The sequence below is a fragment of the Epinephelus lanceolatus genome, chromosome 5, assembly GCF_041903045.1.
Source record: "Epinephelus lanceolatus isolate andai-2023 chromosome 5, ASM4190304v1, whole genome shotgun sequence".
In the NCBI taxonomy this organism is placed as follows: domain Eukaryota; kingdom Metazoa; phylum Chordata; class Actinopteri; order Perciformes; family Serranidae; genus Epinephelus; species Epinephelus lanceolatus.
In genome coordinates this window covers 15,164,690-15,188,218 of record NC_135738.1, presented here as the reverse complement: position 1 = coordinate 15,188,218, position 23,529 = coordinate 15,164,690, and the positions used below count along the sequence as shown (strand labels likewise).

Below are 23,529 nucleotides of genomic sequence, written 5' to 3'. Positions count from 1 at the left end.
GATATATCCTTCAGACACAGACTGTAGACCCCTCTGTCTGCTTCTCTCTGGAATCACTCCTTCATTGTTCCCAAAATATGATAATATTTCTTCAGGGAGTGCAGTTAGTTACAGTGTGGGCTCCATGCTTACTGCGACAGCTTGTCAGACTTTTGCAAAGGGGCGAAATGTCCGTTAGCACATTCACCTGGGTGTGTTCCCATGGATGCTGATCTGAGCCAAAGCTCATAAATACCCGCAACTACTGCGGAGTCATTTGACCTGGGTGTGAATACCAATTAAAACCTTTCATATTGCATTAAAAAGCCAGATGTTAGTGGGTGTCAGCAGGTTTTTGTGCAATGGGAAAGGGGTTTAATTGCCTAAATATTTGGATCCATATTTTAGCTGTAAATGATTAGACATTTTTGACAGTGATGGATGACTGAGGATAAGACAGTGAAGAGGAGGATGGGGTGGGGGTGTCACCTCCTGTGCACATGATTCCCAGCTACGCCCCTGATCAGCGGCAGTCATATCTGAGATGTGAAAGCACAAAGAAGGAAGGGCAGAGAAAAGACAGGGGAGGAGGAGGTCTGCGTAAACCCCGCCTCCGGTCTCGGATCCTCTCGCAAGTCTTATTCACAGCCTCTCACGTTGGAGATAGAGAGAGAAAGGGGAGAAACAAGAAGAAGGGCACACACGAAGACGAAGAGGACGAAGAAAAGAGAGGGGAGCAGCAAAACGACCATGGCAATATCCACAACGTCTCAGCCTGAGATAGTGTCCGACCACAGCGCACCTCTACCACCGTCGACCACTGCACGGAGCATGCAGCCGCACAATAGACAGAGTCCAGATGAATGAGGAGCTATACCTGGGCCGTGGACAAAATGAGGGTCATCTTCATCCAAAACGCCGGTTTCGTCGCAGCTTTCTCGCCTTTTAGATGTGAGTCGGTGATGTTGGCAGCGTTTAGGACGATAGATGAGGTGAACGAGCTACAGTTAACCACAGCTAGATCATGCAAGTCGACTGAGGAGTGAGGAGAGCAGACAGATTGATTTAGTCTTTTTTTTTTTTCTTTTATTGGGATACAGCTTGCACATACATTATAGCCAGTATATCATCTTTAAATCCAACGTGTGTTCCGCTTCCGGCATGCTGCCTGCTGTCGAAATCTGAATACATATTTTATTATCATATTGACACTAGAATTAATTCACATCCAGTGATACAGGACTATGTATCAGGTAATTATGGACCGATAATGTGCTTAATCCATTAGTAGACTGATTATATAGCGATAATAACATGAATAGGTAGGATGAGAGATCTTTGTTCACTTTGATCAAAGCCAATTGATCAAACAAGACAATCTGGAAATGTTAGTTTCCACATGTAATGATATGACTAGTAGGCTGCGTGTTATTCTTTGTAATTTATTTATTTATTATTACTATTATTAGACCTATAAGTATTATATTATCAATTTATTTTTTAGGTAGGTAGTTTGAAATATTTAACAGTGGGAAGGTTGTTTAAACACTTCCCTAGTGAGATGGAAACCGCTTATTTATCGCCCCACCGGGGGGCAACCCGACCCGAGGCCCAGAGGGGCCAAACCTCAGCGGGCAAACCGGCGGGGGGTGACCTCTCCCCTCCACCTCCACATCCATATCCGCCCCAAGCTCCATCCCTACCTGCCGGCAACTCACCCGAAGTCACCCCGGCAAGCAGTGATGGACGGAGGAACTCGGGCGTGAAGAAACACCACCACAAGCATAACCTGAAACACCGCTACGAGCTGCTGGAGACGCTGGGAAGAGGCACCTATGGCAAAGTCAAGAAGGCCATTGAGCGACACTCCGGCAGAGAGGTGAGCCACTTAAGCAGCTGTAAACATCTGTCTTGATGCTTTTAGTGGGGCCTGTTTTACATGCACAATTCTATAAAGCACTGGTCTTAAAAATAAGTGCTTTGTTGCTCCAATAGGCGTGTGTATCTCCTGTCCCCTGGGAATTCCCCCTCGTGCTCAAAAGGGCCCATGGGGCCAGGGAGCTGTGGCTTGCACACGCCTTGTCCTGTGCGGGGCCTCACGACCGGATGCTTGAGTGCAAATCCAGCTACTGACTGACTGATGTGACTCTAGTGATTCCAGTAAAAGCATCATGGAAAACAACTAACTGTCCCCCAGAGATACTACCAGGGACCACTTACATTTTTTTAAGACAGTGTTTGAGACACAGGCCACATCCTTTCAGTTTTGTTTTTATTGTGCTGTGTGGGTGTGTTCGCAGGGGTCAATCCAACACTTTCTGTTTCTTTATAACAATAAAAAAGTCATTGGCTGTCTGCCATTATAAACTCACCATCTGCTGTTACAGACCAACAAATCTCTCCAAATATTTCCTCCTGTGGCAAAATTTGACCCCTGTGCCCATCCTGGCAGGCCACGAGGAACTTTCCGTGCACTGTGAATACCAGGGGGAAACTTAGTATAGGTCAACAATGTCCCCCCAATGGTTTCATAGCTACTGGCAAATGCATGCATGCTTGATAGGGGGACCATAAACCCTCCGGTACTCTCTACTGGCCTGTCCCACTTGGCTCCTTGTCCTTTCTTCGGTATGTTTTCCCTGTTTATTATTACCATGGCAGCAGCTCTAATGTGAAGTGTTTTACTTTCACTAGAACTGTAAAATTGCACAATGCATATTGTCTGGAAGGGTTCGAATAAATTACTTTGACTAGAGTGAGTTTGAGATATTATTTCCCAAAGCAATTGGCTCAGATTTTTGGCTTTGGGTAATTAATTGAAGATGGGTTTTTTCGCTCTAAAATGGATTGTCTGAATGAGTATTTGACAATTACCCAAGATTCCACATTTGTAGTGTTCCTAAAACAAAGCTCTAGAGCTTGCCCTTCTGTTTAGACATCTCTCAACCAAAATCTTCAAGAAAGTACATAAGAACACCAGGGGCTGATATTCAGACAATGGGCCCTCGGGCACAGATGTGCAAAAGGCCCCCTCACCTTTCTTACATGGGTGCAATACACACACTTTATAAGTGTTTAGCCTGTTTTTGTGCCATTGCTTTGCATCTCTTTGTAGTTGCAATGCATGCTTTTGTAGTTTTGTGTCTGTCTCAGGCAATTTTGTGTCTCTTTTTTGTATTTTGAGTGTCTTTTTTGGTCGTTAAGTGTCTCTTTGTGGTTGTTTTGCTCCTTTTTATAGTTATTTTGTGTCTATTTGCAGTTCCTTTGCATCTCTTTGTTGTCGTTTTGTATCTCTTCCTGGTCAGTATGTGTTAATTTGAGGAATATTTTGCAGGTTAGGGCAAGAGGGTCCCCCTCCAACTTTAGGCCCCTGTTCCTTTGCCTATTAGGCCTGTTAAGTAATCCTTCCATGGGGTACTCCCAAACTCAGTTGCAGGTTTATTAGATCTAAAACTAATGTGGTCTAGTACAACTCTCCTGCAACAACTCCTATCATTGTAAGGGTTAAAATGATTGTTTTTGTTGAAACTTTTTTAGAGTGATGTTAATTCAACTGCATGGACATTTTTGGAGGATGTAGTTTGTGGTGCTACTGAGCTCTGCTGCATTACACAGAGAGCTCTTTCTCTTATTTAGCCCGCCTTCACTGATATAAATAGGGTTGCCATGATAGGAACACCTGTCAGTAAACAAATAATTCTTTGTAGGTCAAACTCAGTGGCCCAGTGGCTTCCTTTCTCCTGTAATCTGCTGCAGTGTCCTGAGCATAGCATTGAAACTTAAAATAGCATTTCAGTAAAGTATAGGACTTCTTTGCACCACTGTGCTTCACATGGGAGTTTGTATATCTTAGGGAAGTCCTTTGAGAATCAGCGCCTCTGCACATGGAGTACCAGCAGAGTCCAGACAGAGCATGACTGTCAGCCACCTCACGGGCCACGTGTGTCTGGCACTGCGTTGCCAGAGTTTACTTGACCTCTGACTCAAAGTTAGTCCCTTGTGTCCGTGCAGCAGATGCAGCTGTGTGTTGACTGTTATGCAATCCCTGCACCTTTTCCTGGTTCATCCCACAAAACAAATGAGTAGAGCAGAGAGAGCAAAGTGAGGAGACAGACTGAGAGAGAAGTTATGTGTGTGACTGTTTGTATGCACATGTGTGGAATGAGCTGAAGGCACTTGAGGAAGATTGATTAGATGTGGGCACATTCAGTGTGTCAGCGAAAGTGGAACTGAGTGACTGTCTACTTTAATCTGCAAAGCCATATGTCGTAGTGCTTTGGCAGTTCAATGGAAACCCAACATTATATGGAGTGCAATTGATCATAGAGATCATAGTGCGGGTATGTGACATGTGCACAAGGCTCTAAAAGATGGGTTTCATGTTTGTATACTCATCTGGGAGACAGAAAGATACTGTGTGTGTCTTAATATTTGCCATCTAGATGACTGTAGTAAAAAGGTTGTGGTGACAGCCAGGCCCAAAATGGGCAGTGACACATGAAAGGCCATCCACAGCAGGAAATGAGATTGAAGGGGAAGGTTAATATCCTGTATGGGGGATCCATCACAGATGGGAGGGGGGTGGGCAGTTAGCACAGAGACACAGGGAAGCCCACCACCAAAACAAGAGAGGGGTTAGAGAGTCATATTAATATGAGCTTAAAGCACCAGATTACATCATTCCCCAACAATGGATTCACTAGAGAGGTACGCAAGAGGGGAAAACACTGACATTCCTCTGCTATATGTGGTGCCGCTGATGAGGTATTATGATTCCTGGCTGTGTTTGGAGAATATAGTTCTCTGGAAAAGTGACGGGCCTCTTCCTCCCACTCACTCTCTCCTTCTCCCCCCCTAACTCAGACTCACACACACACAGATATTCAACACAGCAGATGATCATGATCTTCAGAGAACGCAGAGAAGAGTGAGCTTGTGATGAATACTTCATCTATTTTAATGGCCTGAGAAAGCGCAGGAAGATGTCAGGCTCTAGTGAAGCGAAACATGGACTTTCACTTCAAACAGCTCTGTGGCGAACCAGAGGGAGGGGCGGGGGGGTCCCAGACAAGGCTGGCCCCATACCTGGCAGGAGCCGGCGTGGGCAGCCGTGCAGCGCCTGTTTACTGTGAGTGACAGTAATAGGGATCCACTTAAGGACAAGCGTAGCTGTGTCAGCCAGCCCCGCCAGCTGGCAAGTGGCTGATCTGCAGTCCTGTTTAATGATCCACATCAGGGTCAGGGCAGGGGAACATGAGGAGATACACAAGAGATACCTGGCTTTGTCTCAAGCCCAGTGTGGGAGAGCTGGCTCATTCAGTGAGTTAACTTACAGCGTGGAATGAAGATCATGGCTGTTAAAGATTGATTACAACCCTTTTTTTTTTGGGAGAAAAGACTATTTGTTTTAAGGCAGCAGTTAAAGTGTACTTGCCTTTGCAGCATAGGTCATTTCTCAGTTGTTGCCTACATTAATGAATTCCTGAATTAATTACTACATTAAATCCAGGAGGTGACTCCAAAGTCAGAAATGTTACTCCCGTTTGGGGATCTGTGATAAAATGTTGATGAGTCTGATGAGGTAAAGGAAAACATCAGTGTTAAGACACAAACAACTTTGACCAATTACGAGCCCAGCATGTGGACCCCCTGGACCCCGTCTTGTTTATTACGGTATCATTTCTCTAAATTCTATGTAATCAAGGCACGCTCTGGAAGGGAACTATTCCGGTTTGGGGTTATTTTTATTGATGTACACGGTAATTAGCTTGGCACTCGCTACTGCCTGTGGTTTGTGCTGAATGGAATAAAGCTGGGCTCCTCAGAATACTACCGCTTAGCTAGGAGAGGACAAAAGTTTAAACTAACAGAATTCAGAGCGAAACAGACTCTATAGAGGCCTGATCAAAGCGAACCCAGGACTCAATCCAGAATGTTTAGGCTACAATTATAGTGACATGTGCTAGACTGTGTGCTCTCGATGGGTTTATTTGGAAAAGGCCGGTAACCTCTCATTTTAAAGAGCACATAGGGTAGAGGTTTAAATGCATCCAGTTGCGGTGGACTCTTACCCCCGGTGGCATTGCCATGACAGTGAAAAATTGTCAAATGAAGTGTACTTGTTGACTGCTGAACCTCCTGTAGCAGGCCCATTTGAAATGCAAGTAGACTGAATCACTTCCTCAAGCCTTGCCCATTCTCCTGATTCCTCCATAAAACTCCCAGCAGGCCAGCTTTTCAGGCTATTTCAAAGTAGGCCATTAGCAGTTGTTAATCAGAATGACTAAAAATAAGAGAGCGGGCGGTGATGTAAGTGTCTCCTCGAGGACTTTTTGACAGGGGAGGAAACACGGCTGTGTAGGTTAATACTGACATATGATTAATGGAGGAACACTCTGACCTCCCTGTCTTCCTCCAGAGACTGTGAACATTTAACACCTTGCTTACCTCTTTATCATGAGCCTCGTCGTCCTCAGCTGCTTCCAGAGAGACGGTTGCTATGGAAACACTATGTTTCACCATGTGAATCTGACTTCTGATCTCTCTGTTAAGGCCCTGGCTGTTGGTCATTGTCAATGAGCGTCTGTTGTCCTAGTTTTTGCGGTGTGCCCCACACCATCAGCCCCTGTCGGCTTTTGTTTTTCAGCCGATTCAGTGTGTTTAATCGGCGTCTCAAACGGTGGAGCCCATCGGTGAAGGAAATCACTCTGATAGGCAGTTGAACTCAGTGCATGAGAAGAGAAACAGAAGTAAGGAGAGCAAATAAATGGCTGAAGTCAAAAGGGTGTGAGATCAAACAAACGTGTCCTAACTGGCTAACTAGAATTTTGAGTCCATCCTGATGGCCTTCTGGTTTCCCTTTTTGAATGACGAATACAGATTACCACCCCCTGCTGGTATTAAGAGGTATTTGCTCTCACGCAGGTGCTAGTTAGCCGTTAGCTGTAGTCTTTGCGGTGTGTTCAACTGCAACTTTTTCGCCGAGACGCAAGCAACCTGGGGCAACACAACAGCCTGCCTTCATCTCCACTAGTTCTTTGATGTCGGTTTGGTGTGTCAGAGCCTTTTGAGACAGGTTCGGAGTCCAGGTCAGAGACTCAGCCCAAACACTGTCTAATACCTGGTTAAATGTAGGCCCAGGCCCTGGGCCTACCCTGGGCTTGCAAAGCAAGCCTCCATTATAGCATCATGTGTCAGGTTGTTTTTCACCTTCATTTTGCTTCATACAGAAAAGAGACTGAGGAAATTACACAGTGTGAGACTAAGATGACGCCTCCTTCTTGTTTGACTCATCTGGCTGTCATAACAGGAAGGCCCGGTGAGGAGGTCGAAGGTTGCTATAGAGAGAGACCCCTCGGAGGGGAGGTAAATGAGGTTGATGAAGTACACTGAGTTTATTAGGGAAAGATATGTAGCAATGCTCACTGAGTTGGCTCACATGTTTTAACTGAGACAGGCAGATGTCACATGGTGTACAGTATGTACTCTGCGAGAGCCATGCACATTTTAAAGTTCACTGATAAGATAATGAACGAGACATGAATGTGCCTCAGTCTTATTTCACAGCTCCAAATTAAATCAACATATTTATGTAATCAGTTTAGGTGGAACTGTTGCACATGATGCACCCGAGCTATCTGTGACTGCGAAATCTAAATTTTACGTTGTGATAAGTCAGCTGATCAAAGCGTCCTCTGTCCTCTGTCTCCAGGTGGCTATCAAGTCAATTCGGAAGGAGAAGATCAAGGACGAGCAGGACATGGTTCACATCCGCCGGGAGATTGAGATCATGTCATCCCTCCGCCACCCACACATCATCTCGATATATGAAGGTGAGGGTTTGCTGCATGCCTGGAAACACACACATGACAAATCATACACACTTGTTCGCCTTGAACACACATAAACAAAAACACACATGTCCGATATCGACCCCCTCCCTCAGCTCATTCAGCACTTGTGGCCAAGCTGCAGGATTGTCATGTTATGACATGCAGATGTCATAATAAGACCTGGACTACAGCTCTGGGATGTTATTCATCTTCTCTGCTCCGTCTGGCTGCCTGGGCCAGTAAAAGTCTGGATGGCTTTGACGGTGTGCGTCTGGATCTCTCTGAATGTGTGTGTGCACGTGTGTGTGTGTGCGTTGAACGTTTGTGTGTAAGAGCGGTGGTATTCGGAGGGATTGCCTCTCCCACATCTAAGAGGTCTCATCTCTTGTCTTCTCTGGTCTTGATCTCAGGGCCAGACATCTGCTGATACTTAGAGAGAACTGCAGCTGGGAACCAGACTGTACTTGTGTATGTGTGTGTTTGCACATATGTGAGTCTTTGTATATTTGTGTCTATGTATGAGCCTGTGTGCACAATTGTGTGTAGCCAAGGAGACACTGAATTGACCCTAGTGACCCAGGCCTGCACCCTGTCTGACTCTGGTCCAGTGCTATGCAGAAGGAGGAAAGACCTTAAGCCTTCCCTGGAGCAACATCAATATATCTACCCCAGGAAGCAACTCTAAATATCAAAGCCTTCAAGTCAGGCTTAAATGGCCCCCTTTTTTGATATGAGTCCTTTTGAATGACCTTAACGTTACTGGGAGAAAACACAGATTAGAATTAATGGGCAGTGTAAAGGTTAAACAATTCCCATTGAATTCTTTCAACATATCGTTGGCAATAAATCATCTCTTATTATATAGTCTGGGCCTATGTGCAGGCAATTAAAGTCACAAGGCGCTGCGGTGTTCATATGATTTGTGACTCGTGACTATTTTTACGCCCGTGTCAACAAAGCAACAGTTTCACTGCCCTTTTCAGGAGAGCTGCTCTGGCACAATGGCAGCCGGTTGTGTGCCACTGCCCAAACTGGCTTAGCCACTGTCCTTTGTTCAGTGTCAAAGTCCCAGGTTGTTATCAGCAATGTAAATAAGTGACAAACATCACTATTTGTCATGGGAACGTGCCAGTAGTCAGCTGGAGGGCTGAAGTGCAGCCAAGCTTTAAGTGTTTTGTATGAGAGCGATTAAGTGAACACCCCACTTTATAAACTTCAACAAGGCTGTATGGTGTTCCTATGTGCGCCGCCTTCCTTTAAAAGCAGACTGCTCCACCAACAAACTCGACCAGACTCGTTGCTCTCGCCCTTTGGTGTGTTTCCTCAAACCCAGCGTTTACTGTTGTGGCCTGGCCTCCGCCCAGCCTTGCTTTAGAGATATATAGGAGGCCCCGAGATTTGTGTATCCGGCAACACCCTCTTCAACAGCCCCTGCTAACTGCCTTGTGTGAAGCAAAGCTGAACCAGATGTGTGTGTGAAGATTGAGTCTTTACCACTCCCTCACATTCTGCATCCATCAGCATGCTGTGCGGGGCATTTAAGAGCGGATTTCGCTCTTCACTCCTCAGGCTTAACTGGGTAACATAGCACCCACCTTTTAAAACAAATAGTCAACCCCAAAGAATGCTGCCAGTGCAAAAAATGATGCATCTAACCAACTACATTGTTAGAAGTGACTGACGCTGTAAAGCTAAGCCTGACAAAACTGACACAAGTTAAAGCAATAACTTAAACAGTATACACAGTATATGCGTAATGTACACTCATTTGCTTCCTTTGCAAGAGTTACGAGAGATATTTACTGCTAGGCTTGGGTCGTATCGATTTTTTTCATTACTTCATACTACCTTCCTGACATTTCACAGGAGTATACTGTACCTGTGACGTAACCCACCCCAACCCCCACATCAGGCAAGTTCCTATGTCCCACAAGCTGTCTAATAAATAAAGTCTAATAAATAAACAAAATAAATAAACTAACAAATGTTAAGAAAGCAAATATTCTTGCACCTATTTATTCCTTATTTAACAGAAAAGTATTTGCCACATTAAGACTAGATTAACTGCCATGGCAACTCATCATAAACCACACTTAATTCAAGCTTTACAGAAACAAAATAAAGCTTGCCAAAATCACCTTAGTTAGTCAAAAAAATCACCAAAATCACAAGCTCTTGTTTGATCAAAATAAACCCTTAATTCCCTGAGTTAGATATGAAAATATACTGTTGTCTACACGGTCTTCCTGTGACGAAGCTGGTCAGCTATTGCTAGTCCTGTAACGTTAACCCCACCACTCCCAGTCGCCATTCTTCGCAGCTCACCTGCCTGTCCTACCAGTAGAGACTGACCTCTGGTGGCCTACGCAGTGCACTGCATCAACTCAATACAGCATCTCTGTATCAGTTTAATAGAAATAGAAGTGTCTGTATTTTTTACATTATTGAAATTACACTGTCAGGATTTCTCAATACCCTGTGATGTAACACTGTGATGTCGTCCAAACCTAAATGACAATACTCTCATGTCTGTAAAGTGAATTTGATGCTGTAGTCAACAGCTGTTAGCTCAGCCGAACCCTGGGACTTTTTAGAGTTCACACCACCAGGCAAAAAAATAGTCAGACAAATTGCTGTTTTTACATGTTTTTCTGCGGATTAACCGAACAACACATGACATGTTAATTAGTGGGTGTTAGAAGTGGTGGTAGACAAATTTTGTTGCCTCTGGATAGAGCCAGGAGAGCTGTTTCCCTATAAGTTAAACAAATCGGCTGCTAGCTGCAGCATCATATTTGCCATACAGGTATGAGAGTGGTATCATCTCCCCATCTAACTCTCAGCATGAAAGCGAATAAGTATATTTCCTAAAATGTTGAAGTTTTACTTTAGGAGAAAAAGGGAAATAAGGAGGAGATATTAAGTTAGACCAGACATAAAACCATTCACCCTGCTCTGAGCGAAGAACCACAATTTTTTATTGCATTCATTATACTGCATTCTCTAAAGGTGACATAAGCCTAGATTGTAATTTAAACTCTGAGGATCTTTTTGTTGTGCTAGCTCCGTTCAGTCAATAACAAATTCAGTAAATAACCTGTTAGGTAATCCGCATAAAACCTTCTAAATCAAGAGGTGTGAAGTCTCCAGTGCTTGCTTATTTATTTTCTGCATCAATAGTACTCCACCTCTCTTCTGTATTACACTTTGTAATCATATTCTTCTTGCTACAAGCTTGCAACATTGTCAATCATCAGTGCAGGCAATAGGACAAGATATGAGGGCCTGATCTGTGAACAAAGCCTGATGAGTGACAGCAGGGCTGTAGTGGCGGCTGGCGTACCCAACGGGCCGAAACAAACACAAGTTATGTAAGCCAGGTAATTACTTCACCACCGGGGGTCAAAGGTAAATGCGAGCGCAAGCTGAGAATTGGCTCTCCAAGCACAGCCCCACCACGGATCACCGAATGTCAGCCCAGGTCACCACTCTGTCCACCAATCAGAGGGCTGGATCTATCCCGACCTCCCAGGTGCTTGGCTTCCATCCCCTCTGTTACTTCCAGAGTAGCCAGACAGTCACAATCAGGGAGCATTACCATCACTCAGCAACTGTGTGTTTTTGTAGAGGATTATATCTTTAAAAGGACCCAGGGAGGGGGGTGAGGAAAGTGGTGTGACAAACTATGAAGGTGCTCACTCAAGGGTGCAAAAAGCAGAGGCCCTCACCCCCGGTGACCCTGCTGTGTGGGAAAATCAGCCCACACAATACTTAGCAACATGGCTGACTGTGTTGTTGTCATCCCCTCAGTGTTCCCTCTCTCCCCTTCTCCCTCCCTAACCATTTTCATTCCCTTCATGCCAAGGCGCTGGCTGGGAGAGAAGCATGTTGCCAAGTTGAAAGTATACACCAGAAGGCTAAATACTGACACAGAATGATATGTTTGGTGACTCCAGTTGGACAGGAATGCATTACAGCAGTACAACTGTAATAACATTACTTTCTCCGGTCACCAGATGTGTAACAGGTCGCCATTTTAATTCACGTGTTATTGTCAGTTAAAGGAGAAGTACACCCATTTTTAAAATTCATACATGACTATTATTATCATAACTTAACTCTCTTCTAGATCTAAAAGTAAAATTTGTGATGTCATCAAGTATCAAGTGTGGAGCTGCTCCTTACATAATGAATTGGGAAAGATGTTCTAGATGACACTGAGAGCACATGAGGATTGTTCTGAGTACATGGGTGCATTTTTTATTTCAGAACTGGGAACACTACAATAGAGCAAAGCTTATTTGGATATAAAAGAAACAAATATTTTTTGGGGTCCATAAAATCAGGCTCCCATTTATTGTCTGGCTTTATACTTGATGACATCCAAAGTTTAAAGCTTACCCTGCACTCCATTGTGGGAAGAACTTGGAGAAAACAACCTCTGACAACAAAAAGTGCAATGGACAGTCATGAAAGTCGGAAACCTGACAGTCACAGCAACATGGCAGCGTACACAGTTAAGCACAAGCAGAATTACCTTTTCTTAGTATTATATGTAATGTTTGTTTTATGAAACGTGCTGTAACAACCTCATATTCAGCTGAATTGTACTTGATGGCATTTCTCTTTGCTGATGACGCTGTGGTAATTGAGGTAGTTACTCTGTAAATGCTTTTAAAGCTCATTAACTTGACATACAACCACTAGTTTGCATGTTTTCCCGAACAGACGCACTGGGACGCATTAGATTGGAAGTCCAGACTTGTGACTTGGCATTATTGACTTCTGTCTTGTAGAAGACTGCAGCATCACTTCTCTGGTTACTGGCTTTGAGAGAGAGAAGCTCATGTTCACAAGTATTGATTAAACTTTCCTCGGCCACAGAAATAACCTAATGGATTTCTAAATTTAGTTGTTCCCCTTTAATGTAAAAAAAGGTTTAAATCATTTCTTGTAAAAGTCAGATTGAAGATGAATTATCCAGCGTTGTTTCCTAGCTTTTATCTTGATTTGTTTTGGTCATATAAAAATCCAACAATGTAAAACTGTAGCTACAGTGTATGACTTACGTGACTGAACAGAAGACAGTGACATGAATATTGCTTGGTTTCCATTATCATTCAAACACAGAAATCCATGAGACAGTTGAGTCATGCATTAGTTTATATAGATATGAGACTAGTTCTGCTGAGAGAAGGGGAAGTTGCACCGTGTTGCCACAATAAACTGTTGTGCAGTAATTTATGTGATATGGACACTCAGTATGGGGGGGGTAAGAATGTGGGAGTGTGTTGTGAAATGTGTCGACATCATGTGAAGTAGAAGTGTGATGTGTCAAGGGCATCGTTTGACCCTGCAGTGTACTCTCTGTCTGCAAAGCTAACTCTGATTTGGTTCCTGCTTCCTCTCTGTTTTCGCTGCTCTGCACTCGCTCCGGTCTCTGAGGAGTGGGCTTGATTGAGTTAACAGCCCCTCCCTGCAATGTTGTGAAGGAGCCAGACACATGAGGTGGGGTTTGGGTGATGTAACCCTGGGAGAAATGCAGAGATGTTATGTGTTCCTCTGGAATTCATATACTTGGTCCAAAACTAAAGAGGGGGGGGGGGGGGACTGGTTTATTCTGCTTTTTTACATAACAACGTCCATTTGTGATTTTAACATGATCGAATGAACCTGGAATGACTTTACAAGCTGTCCTCCCATCTCTGGAAGTATTAATGGACTCCAATTGTTTTCTTATCATTTCTCAGTGTTTGAGAACAAGGACAAGATCGTGATCGTGATGGAGTATGCCAGCAAGGGTGAGCTGTATGACTACATCAGCGAGCGCCGGCGCCTGAGCGAGCGGGAGACACGACACTTCTTCAGACAGATAGTCTCCGCCGTGCACCACTGCCACAAGGTGAGAAAACCCATACCACGCTGTGCACATAGAGAGAAAAAACACACACATTCACTCTCTTGGTCACCTGAAATCTCTCTCTGCCTCTCTCACACGCATCCAGATTTTGTTTTCTAGGCCACAGCATGCTTATTGTAACATTAACCATGAACCTCCGCAGTCATCCATATAGCCAGTTAATCTGCAGGCCCTACACAGTATGCTTTTCTTGGCGCCGGTATAAGGGAGTCATCTGTTTCTGAGCGAAGATGGAACACAGGCCAGTTTAATTCAGGCTTACACTCCGATTACAGTGCGCCAAACAGTCCCTGCATTAATTCGGTCCTCCTCTGTTGACACACTGATGAATGTCCCCAGATACCCCCAAAGCTTTTCCCCGGAGATTTAGCTCCAGCCACGCCCATGACATGTCAACCCCCTGTCCCACACCTCACTAACTCCCATCAAAACCCCAAGGTCTCAGCTCTTGTTTGGATTGGGCTCCCCTCATGTCATCCTCTTCCCAGCTGGAGATAGGGGATGATGTCATGGTCCTCAGATAGGAGAGTCCCAGACAGCCATGAATGATGAATCATCACTACCAAGCACAACCTCCCACCGGGTGGGGTGGTGTGAGTCACTGACACAACAAGCAAACAACCACTTCTTCCTTGTATCCACCAATCAGGATCATGTGAACATGAGCTGCCTGCCAGGCACTAACCAATGGGAAATGCCACGCAGAGCGCAGCCCGGAGGGGGGTGGAGTGACGGGTGATGTCACTCCTCCGCATCTGAGCTGTCTGTCTGTCTGTCTGCATACCACATGTTAATTCCAGGGTGTTTTTTTTTTTTAACCTAAGCATTAACGGCATAGTTGTTTTTTAATCCCATGATGTTGTGAGAACATCAGTCATACAATGTGGTAATTACAGGCTCATGTTTATGTGACACATGTGAGCCGATTTAAAAAGCAAAATCACAGCAGATGTCAGCGTGAAGACCCCAGAGGGGACAGGACCAATTAAAGAGTACTAGACCAACAGGCTGCCTTGATTTCCCCCGAGAGCCACAGGCTGGCTTTGTCAGAGTAAATCATCTCTCAGTACAATGGGCTGTTTATGACTTGGATCCATCTCTGGTAAATAATGCATCAATAGATACATCAATCATAAGTTTGTTTTTTTCCTTATTGTCTTTCAGAATGGAGTGGTGCACAGGGATCTGAAACTGGAAAATGTGCTACTGGATGAAAACTGTAATATTAAGGTAAGTCTGGCCTTTTATCTGTTAAACCCACAGGACTATCATACCCCACCTCTGTCTGTCATGATAATTATTTTATCAAGTTACCGTACAATATATGGACATGAGCTCAATCAATTTGCTGACCTTAATATTGCCTGTTGTGTTTACATGAGAATGTCACCAACATTTTAGTCAGCGTGATGCCACAAACAGCAGGGTTTTCCCCACCATCATAAAACCTGGATGCAATGATTCCTCCTTTTTTTTCTCTCCGTTCCTGCCTACTTGCATGAGTCTGAAGAAAAATAAAACACTTCAAACACGGCACAACGTAGTTTATCGGAAGCTTGCAGCTGTGCTTTCGGAGTGGAAGAAACACGGTCCTGATAGGCGTTAGCTTGCCAACCTTTAGCAGCAAGCCAAAAAAGTCTGTCGTTTGTAGTTTTACCCTCCAACAACTTAACCCTCAACTCTGTAAATCCAACAACAAACCACCTGGCTCCCTTGCTGTCCATCCCCAGGATTATGGAGGTAGCTGCGGTGTTCCAGGAGCTTTGCTTACCTCGTCTGTTAGTCGCAAGAGGCATCACTTGGACTGTTTTTATTGGCCAAATTTTGAATTAAAGATTTGAGCTTGGAGGTGAAATTTTGTACCATTAAACAGGCCTAATCCTGTCTCAAGTGATCTGTATGTGAAGGGTTAACAATCACATGGCTGACGTAAGTTCCACACGTACCCCTGTTTCCACAGATTGCTGATTTCGGGCTTTCCAACCTCTACCACAAGGACAAGCTGCTGCAAACCTTCTGTGGCAGCCCACTCTACGCTTCACCAGAGATTGTCAATGGGAGACCTTACCGTGGCCCAGAGGTGAGGCCCACTGAACCAAACAATGACAATGACTCAAGCCCCAGCTGTTTGTGTGTGAACTTAATTTCCAGGATATGTTTTCCTTCTATGTATCCATCATCATCATCATCATCATTGTCCTCCCTGGCTGTTATTTCTCACCTTATATAGCTTTCATCCTTATTATCTCACTAGTGATTATCATCACCATGTAGGCCCTACACAAAGAAGTGGATAGGCTTTATTTCTGTTTCTTTGATGGGATTACTGTTAGTCTCCAGTCAAAGGGAGGTCTCTCTTGCAACTCCACAGTAGGTCAGCTCAGATACTGTCTGTATCCCTCCCCTGTCCTCCCCTGCCTACCATGTCTGGCTCCTTTGAAGTGAGGAACTGGAGGATAGTTTTTCCTCACTTTCTCTTCATCTTAATGGGATCGGAATGAGCCTCCACAGCCTCAAAGAGACGCTCATGGTCAAAGTCAAATAGTTTTGGTGAAAGAAAGAGTGAAAATGTCTCCCCAAAGCCACTTATCTGGCAATTCCAGACTCACTCTGAAGGGCGTCGTCTCTAAAATTGCATCAGTTACATAAAACAAAGCAACAGAGGGGGAAAAACTTGCATTTTTAGATATTCAAGTCCAACCGTTCAATTTAGCGTAATTCACTATAATTTACTCCAGAGTGCTAAAAACTACAGCAGTCCGATTGCAATCGAAATTACAGAACCCCGGTTGGGGTGAGGCCACAAATTACAGCAAACACAGGCAACAAAAATAGAACAAAACAATAGTGCGTGCCCTGTCTCGCCCTCGGGAACGGACCAATGGTAACAGGCGAGAGAAGCATTCTTGATGTGGGTCCAGATCCTTTGAGGAAGTACACTAGCTCCTTAACTGGCCCTATCTGATTTCCTCTTCCCAGACTGTGTCTCAAAGCTTCAGCCACCGCCATCAGAGCCACATTCCTCTGGACATCTCATCCTTTCCTAACCACAGTCGACACACACACATCACATTTCTGTCTTTGTCACACTCTCACGTACACACAGGCACACGCTGAGAGCGGTCATCTGCTGATCACTGAATGGCAGCGTGTCTCCGGCGAGTCATCAGGGGCCAGGATATCACGACTCTGCCATCTCTGTTGGACTCATTACCCTCTTCTACTCCCACCACTTCCCACGTGGCTCTGCACCTCCTCATGCCCCAGACACAAAATCTTATGTAACCGCTTACTTAGGAAGCCACATTGCATTAGGTTGGTGGTCAGAAAGTGCTTGCTTCTGCTTGACAGAGCAGGAGCGACTCGGGGGGAGGTTGGAGGAAAAGGATTTATCTGTGTGGAAACTAGCCATTTCCCAGAGTGCCGGCATTTGTCATTATTTCTATGAAAAGCTCGCCAGAGAAGCACCGCAGCATCACAATCTCTTTAACAGAGATGTTCTTGTGTGATGTTGGCGTGAAGAAGTGATATGGTGCTTCTTAATGTCAAACTTAAAGAGTATAACTCAGCTCAGGCCTGATGCTGAGCAGAGCTGAGCTCATTCCACAACATTCATTTTAATGCCATGAATCACTAATCAAAACAGGACTGGGAAGACTGTGTTTCTATTACATAACACCCAATCTAACACACCTCGATATTTTGTTTTATTGGCCAGCTGCATACAGCCCACATGCCTTATTTGATAGGCAGTGTGTGCGCTGACTGAATGAAACCATTAATAACCTTTTTTTGTTGTTTTGCGCAGGTGGACAGCTGGGCTCTGGGGGTGCTGCTGTATACCCTGGTCTATGGAACCATGCCATTTGATGGGGGAGACCACAAGAACCTCATTCGCCAGATTAGCAACGGCGAGTACAAAGAGCCCACTCAGTCCTCAGGTACTCCTGTTTGTAAACCTCTGTTTGTATTTCTACTGCTTTTTGTCACGCTAGGAAAACAAACCTGATCCAACTACTTTTTGTATCATAAACTACACCTGGCAAATCTCGTTCAGCTGGAGCGCAGATAGAGTCAGCGAGGTACACTGTTTGTCAGAAACTGAAACCATTGACCCCTGTCTCTCTGTCTATAAATTGTACAGGACTCACTTCTTTATCTGAATTCCAGAAAATACTCGAAAGTCTTTGAGACATTGGTCCATAAACTGTTTAATGGAATATGGATCAGAGTGCTCTCAGTGAACAGATATCGTAGAATCTGCATGGTCCATTACGGATGATGTTCTTTTTGTTTTGACATTTTAAAGAAAGTAAATTTTATCGCCTAAGCTACAAACCTGTCATACGTCTGATTTGTTACATATCAGCCTATTCATTGTTTATTAATCTGAAGTCATATTTGTTTAAGGACTCAATTTAAAAATGAAAAAATCGAATGCAGAAATGAAGTTGGAAAAAATTAGTTTTGATTCCCATTATTATTGAGTTCTCATTGTCAACTTAAGATGCTCACATGGTGTGAGTTTTGTCACTGTCATTTTTTGCGGTGTTATTTAACTGAGGATACATTACTGTGGTTTACATTGAACAATAGAAAAATAAAACGCTTCCAGATTGAATAATTGCAACTTATGCTTAAAAAAAAGTAGCATGTCAAAAAAATTATAACACCACATGTTTACATGTATCTCTAATTATTCCATTATTTGATGAAAAACCACATCAACCAGGGCCACTTCAAGCATCTGTGAATGTAGACAGACCCAGACAGTTTAATTCTTAATGCATTTCTCATTAGTGCTCATAACAGGGGAATTCACTGTCACGATATTTTGGACCAAATACCTCTATCAGTATTGTGACTATATCGGTGCTCTCTCAAAATATTTACACAATGAGATTTTTGATACATAATCATAAATAATGTGGATGTAATGACTAAGCAGGTGAAGGCAAACAGTTAAAATTACACCACTTTACGGCAAAGCAGCCTTTAAAACCAGGAAAAGACAACACTCATGATGTTACGATACCCAAAAGACGATATCCAGAAGGGGTGGGGGAAATTAACAATACTGCATAGTAGTATAGTGTGATATTTAGCATTGCAGTACTATATCGATACACATTCATCAAGTGCCCTTTTTTCCCTGTTACAGGGTTTTTTGGGGGGAGTTGTTCCTTATCCATTGTCAGGTCCAAGGACAGAGGGATGTCGTATGCTGTAAAAAACCCTCTGAGGCAAATTTTGATTTGTGACAGTGGGCTTTCTAAATAAAATCAAATTTAATTGAATATTTTTTAAAGCATAAATTAATAATATTACCAATACAAATGAAACTTTTGGTAGCCTAATAGAACAATGAAATCAATTGCTTTTTCAGCCCACTAGATACATTGTGGTGCGATTAAAATGTCTGAAGTGAGATGAACCAATGAAAACTTTATTTTATGAGATAAAACAGATGTTGACAAAGTTTTCCTTCTGTGACATGATTTGCAGTTGAAGATACAAGTTTTGTAAAAAATGTGGAAAAAAGTGGAGTATTATTATCATTTTAAGTCAAAATTACCCTTAAAGGAATTAAAAGAGGTTATTTTTGGTTGAACATGTTTTATTACTGTAATTGAAATCTGGCACCAGTTTTTTGATGGAAGTCTGTGTAAAAAAAAAAAAGGGTAAAATAAAGTTGAGATTGACCGCTGCAACCACACTTGAAACCTTTTTTTTTCTTTTTTTTTTTTGATGTTGATGTTTTGATGTTTGAAATGGATGTTTGTGTAAAAAGTCTCTCTTTTAAAAATTATTAAAATAAAGTTGAGATTCTCTCTCCAGTTGCATTTTTTTCCAATATCGAAGAAATGCAAATGTACACAATATGATAACCATCAATTTTTATATCACCAGTATACTGCTGCAACCCTAGGTGTGTGGTATGAGATGGCTTACAGATTGTTCTCATTCTGTTTCCTGCCAGATGCCCGTGGACTGATCCGCTGGATGCTGATGGTGAACCCTGAGCGCCGGGCCACAGTGGAGGACATAGCCAACCACTGGTGGGTAAACTGGGGCTGGAAGAACAGTGTGTGTGACTGCGAGACCCAACGTGACCACGGAGGCTCGCCCATGCTGGCCCACTTCATCGACTGGCAGAACCGCACTGAGCCACGTGGTTCTGGAGCCAAGGCTGCAGCCATGCCCCAGATTTTGCGCCAGAGGCCCAAAAAGTCCAAGAAGGAAAATGTGGAGGCAGGACAGGCCCACTGTGGAGCAGAGGACAAGCCAGGTCTGAAGAGACCCAAGGGGATCCTAAAGACCAGGGTTACTGAGGAGCAGAGGTCTGCCAGTCTGGACGAGGTGGAGTTGGGCCAAGCAGCGCTGCCTCAACAAGCAGAAGTGGGGGAGGAAGCCACGAGCCCAGATCAAGAGGAGGAGGAGCCGAGTCTGGGAGGAGGTTCACCAGCTAAGATGGTGCCCTCCCTGCCAAAGAAAGGCATCTTGAAGAACAACCAACAGCGGGAATCAGGGTACTACTCCTCACCAGAGCGCAGCGAGTCCTCCGAGCTTTTAGGGGGTGCCAGCATGTCTCTGCTCGCCACATCTCCACCAAAGAGAGTGATGGGGAGAAAGGGCATCTTGAAGCGAAACGGCAAATACTCCACCTACAGCGGGCCTCCATCAGCGGCAGCAGTGGCTGGAGCCCTTGGCGAGCCTCCTCCCTCAACTGACTCTGGTCTGTCTCGCAGTCAGAGTCGGCCCTCCAGCATAGTTGGGGAGGACAGCTCCGTCCTGTCCCTGTCACCCAGCTCCCTCAGCGGGGCCGAGTGGCATCCCTCCACCCACAACCTCCGCCCGAACATCAGGGCCTGCGTCTCGGCTGAAAACCTGCTGCAGCTCGCCAACTTCAAGGGCTTCCAGGCAGCCCCGCCGCTCCAGGGACCCAAGTTCAGCCGTGGCCCCAAAACAAAAGGCTCCCCGGGGGACAATGGCAGCTTCTCCTTGCTGGGGGACCTGGAGGACATGACTCAGGTGTACCAGCAAGCCCTGGACATCAGCAGCAACCTCACCTAACAGATGGGTGGCAGAGAGAGAGAGAGAGAGGAAGCAGAGGGAACTGACTGTGTGTGTGTATGTGTGTGTACAGATGTGTAATACTGTAGGTGGCATTAACGACCAGTGTGTTACTGGGATACACCTTTAGGGAAGTGGTGGTTTTCCAAATGGGGCCGAGATCTTGATGGAAATGATACTTCTTGCACATACATACACACACAGATGTACACACTTCAGCTGGCACGAGAGAATGCCACCCAGTCTGCTTTCTCGGCCCGCCCATAGACTTTGCTGTGTTCAACATGTTTACATATTCAGCAAGAAGGCAAGTTAGAATCACAAACGCAGCAACCAGAAACTGGTTGGCTCTCGTTGTACACCACCCATTTTGAGTTTGAGTTTACAAAAGCACCTTAAAACTCACACAGAGCACATGTTTTTGTGATCTTTACTTCCTTTAAAAAAAAAAAAAAAAAGAAACAAACCAGGGTCTTGTTCCAATAATAACTGACATTGCTGATTATTTATTAATATTTTCGTAGCTTTTAGTTGAAAACTGGTGGGCGCTGGCTGTTACTGGAAGAGTCCGTGTCTCCAACTCTTTGTGTGGAACTGACATATATAATTATGTTGCTCAGCGATGAGAAACATATATATACTCAGCATATATAACTGTGTCTGCGCTTGTAAAACACGCAGGCAAATATACCTTCATAAAAGTGTATGTCCTATATATGTGTATGATACTAGGGAATATGTAGGAAGTGCCTTTTTTGATTCATAATAAAAAAAAAAAAGAATTATGTATGTCATTTCCGTAAAGTGGAGGGAAAAGCCAGGCCAACCTGTCACCAGTTGTGCTTTTTTAATTAAAATGTTGTTTGTGAATGTGGAGAGACCCAGGGCCTTCAGCTAGCTTTAATAGTTTTGGGGTTCAAAGGTCAATCTCAGACAGTTGAGATCAAACAGTCTCGTCTCCTCCCCCCCGCCGATCCTTCCACAAGAAGAATCACACACAGATATGCCGCCTCAGAGAGACCTCCTCTGTGTTCTTTGTCAGTGTTTAAGCACATAGTTTGGTTTGTCAGCAGTTTAGGTGGTTTAGTTAAGCGCAGATTTGCTGGCAGCACCAGGAGCCTGGAGGGACTCACCTAGTGGGGCATTTAGTGAAGGGAGATTGCACAGACACCATCTCACAGTCCTGGAATGTGCCTGGCTCTCTTTACCTTGGTTGTTTCACATTTTCGAGGTTACCTGATGAAACAGGCCGTTTTAGTGCGAGATTCAGTTGTTTTTGTTTGTTTTTATTTTTACCAAAGACACATTAGGTGGTTTCATTCGTCAGACCAGTTAATATTTCACCCGAAACTCTTCAAAAGAGCCAAGTAAGGTGGTTTGCTTAGCCTGCTGATGACACAGCAAATTCCTCAGACAAAAAGGCTGGAGACGTGTCGGTGCTAGAGATCTCTATCAGCCCCAGCCCAACTCAGCACAGGTGGGATCTGCGGTCCGCGCTCAGCCCTCCAGCTGTGTATACTAGTCCATTATGTCAACCAAGCACAATTAGCCAGCTATTGTTTTCATTTGAGAGTAAGAGAGAGGCAGTGGCATGTAGAGATTTATAGCTAGAGGGAGAAGGAGAGAGTGTGAAAGAGCGACGCTTGGAAAGGACTTTCCTGTAAAACACAGGAAAGGTCGAGGAGTTAGGTTTATTTTTTTTGAAGGAACTGTAATGTAGAGTAGTGAAAGTAAAGAAAGTGAGTAGAAAGAGTAGATGGAAAGTTTTTCTTTTAATACCAAAGATGTGATGGAGCTTTGGCATGATTCATGGGAATGGATGGGTTACGGACTGATGGGAGTCCTCTGGATTTTTTTTCTTTGGCTTGGGAATCCCCATTGGTGAATGAAATCATCCCCGCGTTGGCTTCACCTCACATTTGTTTTCTTTTTCAGCTTTTATTTGAGATGCTGGAGGCTGTTGATACAGCTTGTCTTGAGGGTCAGTGTGTGTGCATGGCCTTAGAAAGTGTGTTACACTTTTCCACAGCAGCAGAAAAGTGGGGAGAACAGTGACTGACATCATCCAGAATATCAAATGATGTGGATGGAAAACCATGCAGTAGATGACCCCCGAGGAAATTGATCACATGTTGAATGTTTGCAGTGGTCCTCTGGTGTGAAGGAAAGGTCCTGGGTACTGATTTTAAATGAACGACCCCGTTGCGTATTATATTGCATTTTATTGCCTTTTGTATTGCATTTTATTGTCAACTGGATTTACAGTGAGAAAATTATACTATGTTAGTATTTTTGTTTTATTATGCTTCTGTTTTTGATTTTCCAAAATGTAAGAAACTTTATATTGCTTTATGTTATGGCAGAAAATACTTCCTTCCTCGAAGTATTGGGATTTCTCTCCAGAAAAAAAACAGAAATTGGTGTAGTCTCAGTTTTCCCGTTTTGCTACACATGTAGAGAAGCCTGTCAACCAAATCCAAATATCCAAAAACCAGCTCTTACAGATTATTTGGAATAGGGCAACATGCAAGAATATTAGCTGACCTGAAGAAAACTGCATCTGTTCCTCTACCAAAGCAGGAGAGGTCCAAAACGCTGCAGGAGAAAAAGGATATAAAGCAATGGAAAGAATCTGATGATGAAACTTTAACTCTGCCAAACTGGAAATACGTGGTGCATATCTGTTAGTTAGCAGAAAGTCTAATCATAGGAAAACTTGACTGG

At 44.0% G+C, this 23,529-nt stretch overlaps 1 protein-coding gene across 1 annotated transcript; it reads left to right on the top strand.

The window, feature by feature from the left end:
• Positions 1–551: 551 nt before the first annotated feature.
• Positions 552–21,271, top strand: nuak1b (NUAK family, SNF1-like kinase, 1b). The gene is made up of 7 exons (XM_033635023.2): positions 552–1,858; positions 7,691–7,811; positions 13,562–13,713; positions 14,896–14,961; positions 15,692–15,811; positions 17,540–17,672; positions 19,712–21,271. Exons 1-7 carry the CDS (start codon positions 1,541–1,543, stop codon positions 20,803–20,805), a joined length of 2,004 nt encoding a protein of 667 aa, XP_033490914.2. The 5' UTR covers positions 552–1,540; the 3' UTR covers positions 20,806–21,271.
• Positions 21,272–23,529: the final 2,258 nt, after the last annotated feature.

What these genes read in the sequence shown, in the direction of transcription:
- nuak1b (XM_033635023.2), top strand. Translation starts at nt 1,541, where the DNA reads ATGGAAACCGCTTATTTATCGCCCCACCGGGGGGCAACCCGACCCGAG. An exon ending in AGCGACACTCCGGCAGAGAG is followed by an intron (nt 1,859 to 7,690) that starts GTGAGCCACTTA and finishes CTCTGTCTCCAG; the next exon opens with GTGGCTATCAAGTCAATTCG. An exon ending in CATCATCTCGATATATGAAG is followed by an intron (nt 7,812 to 13,561) that starts GTGAGGGTTTGC and finishes ATCATTTCTCAG; the next exon opens with TGTTTGAGAACAAGGACAAG.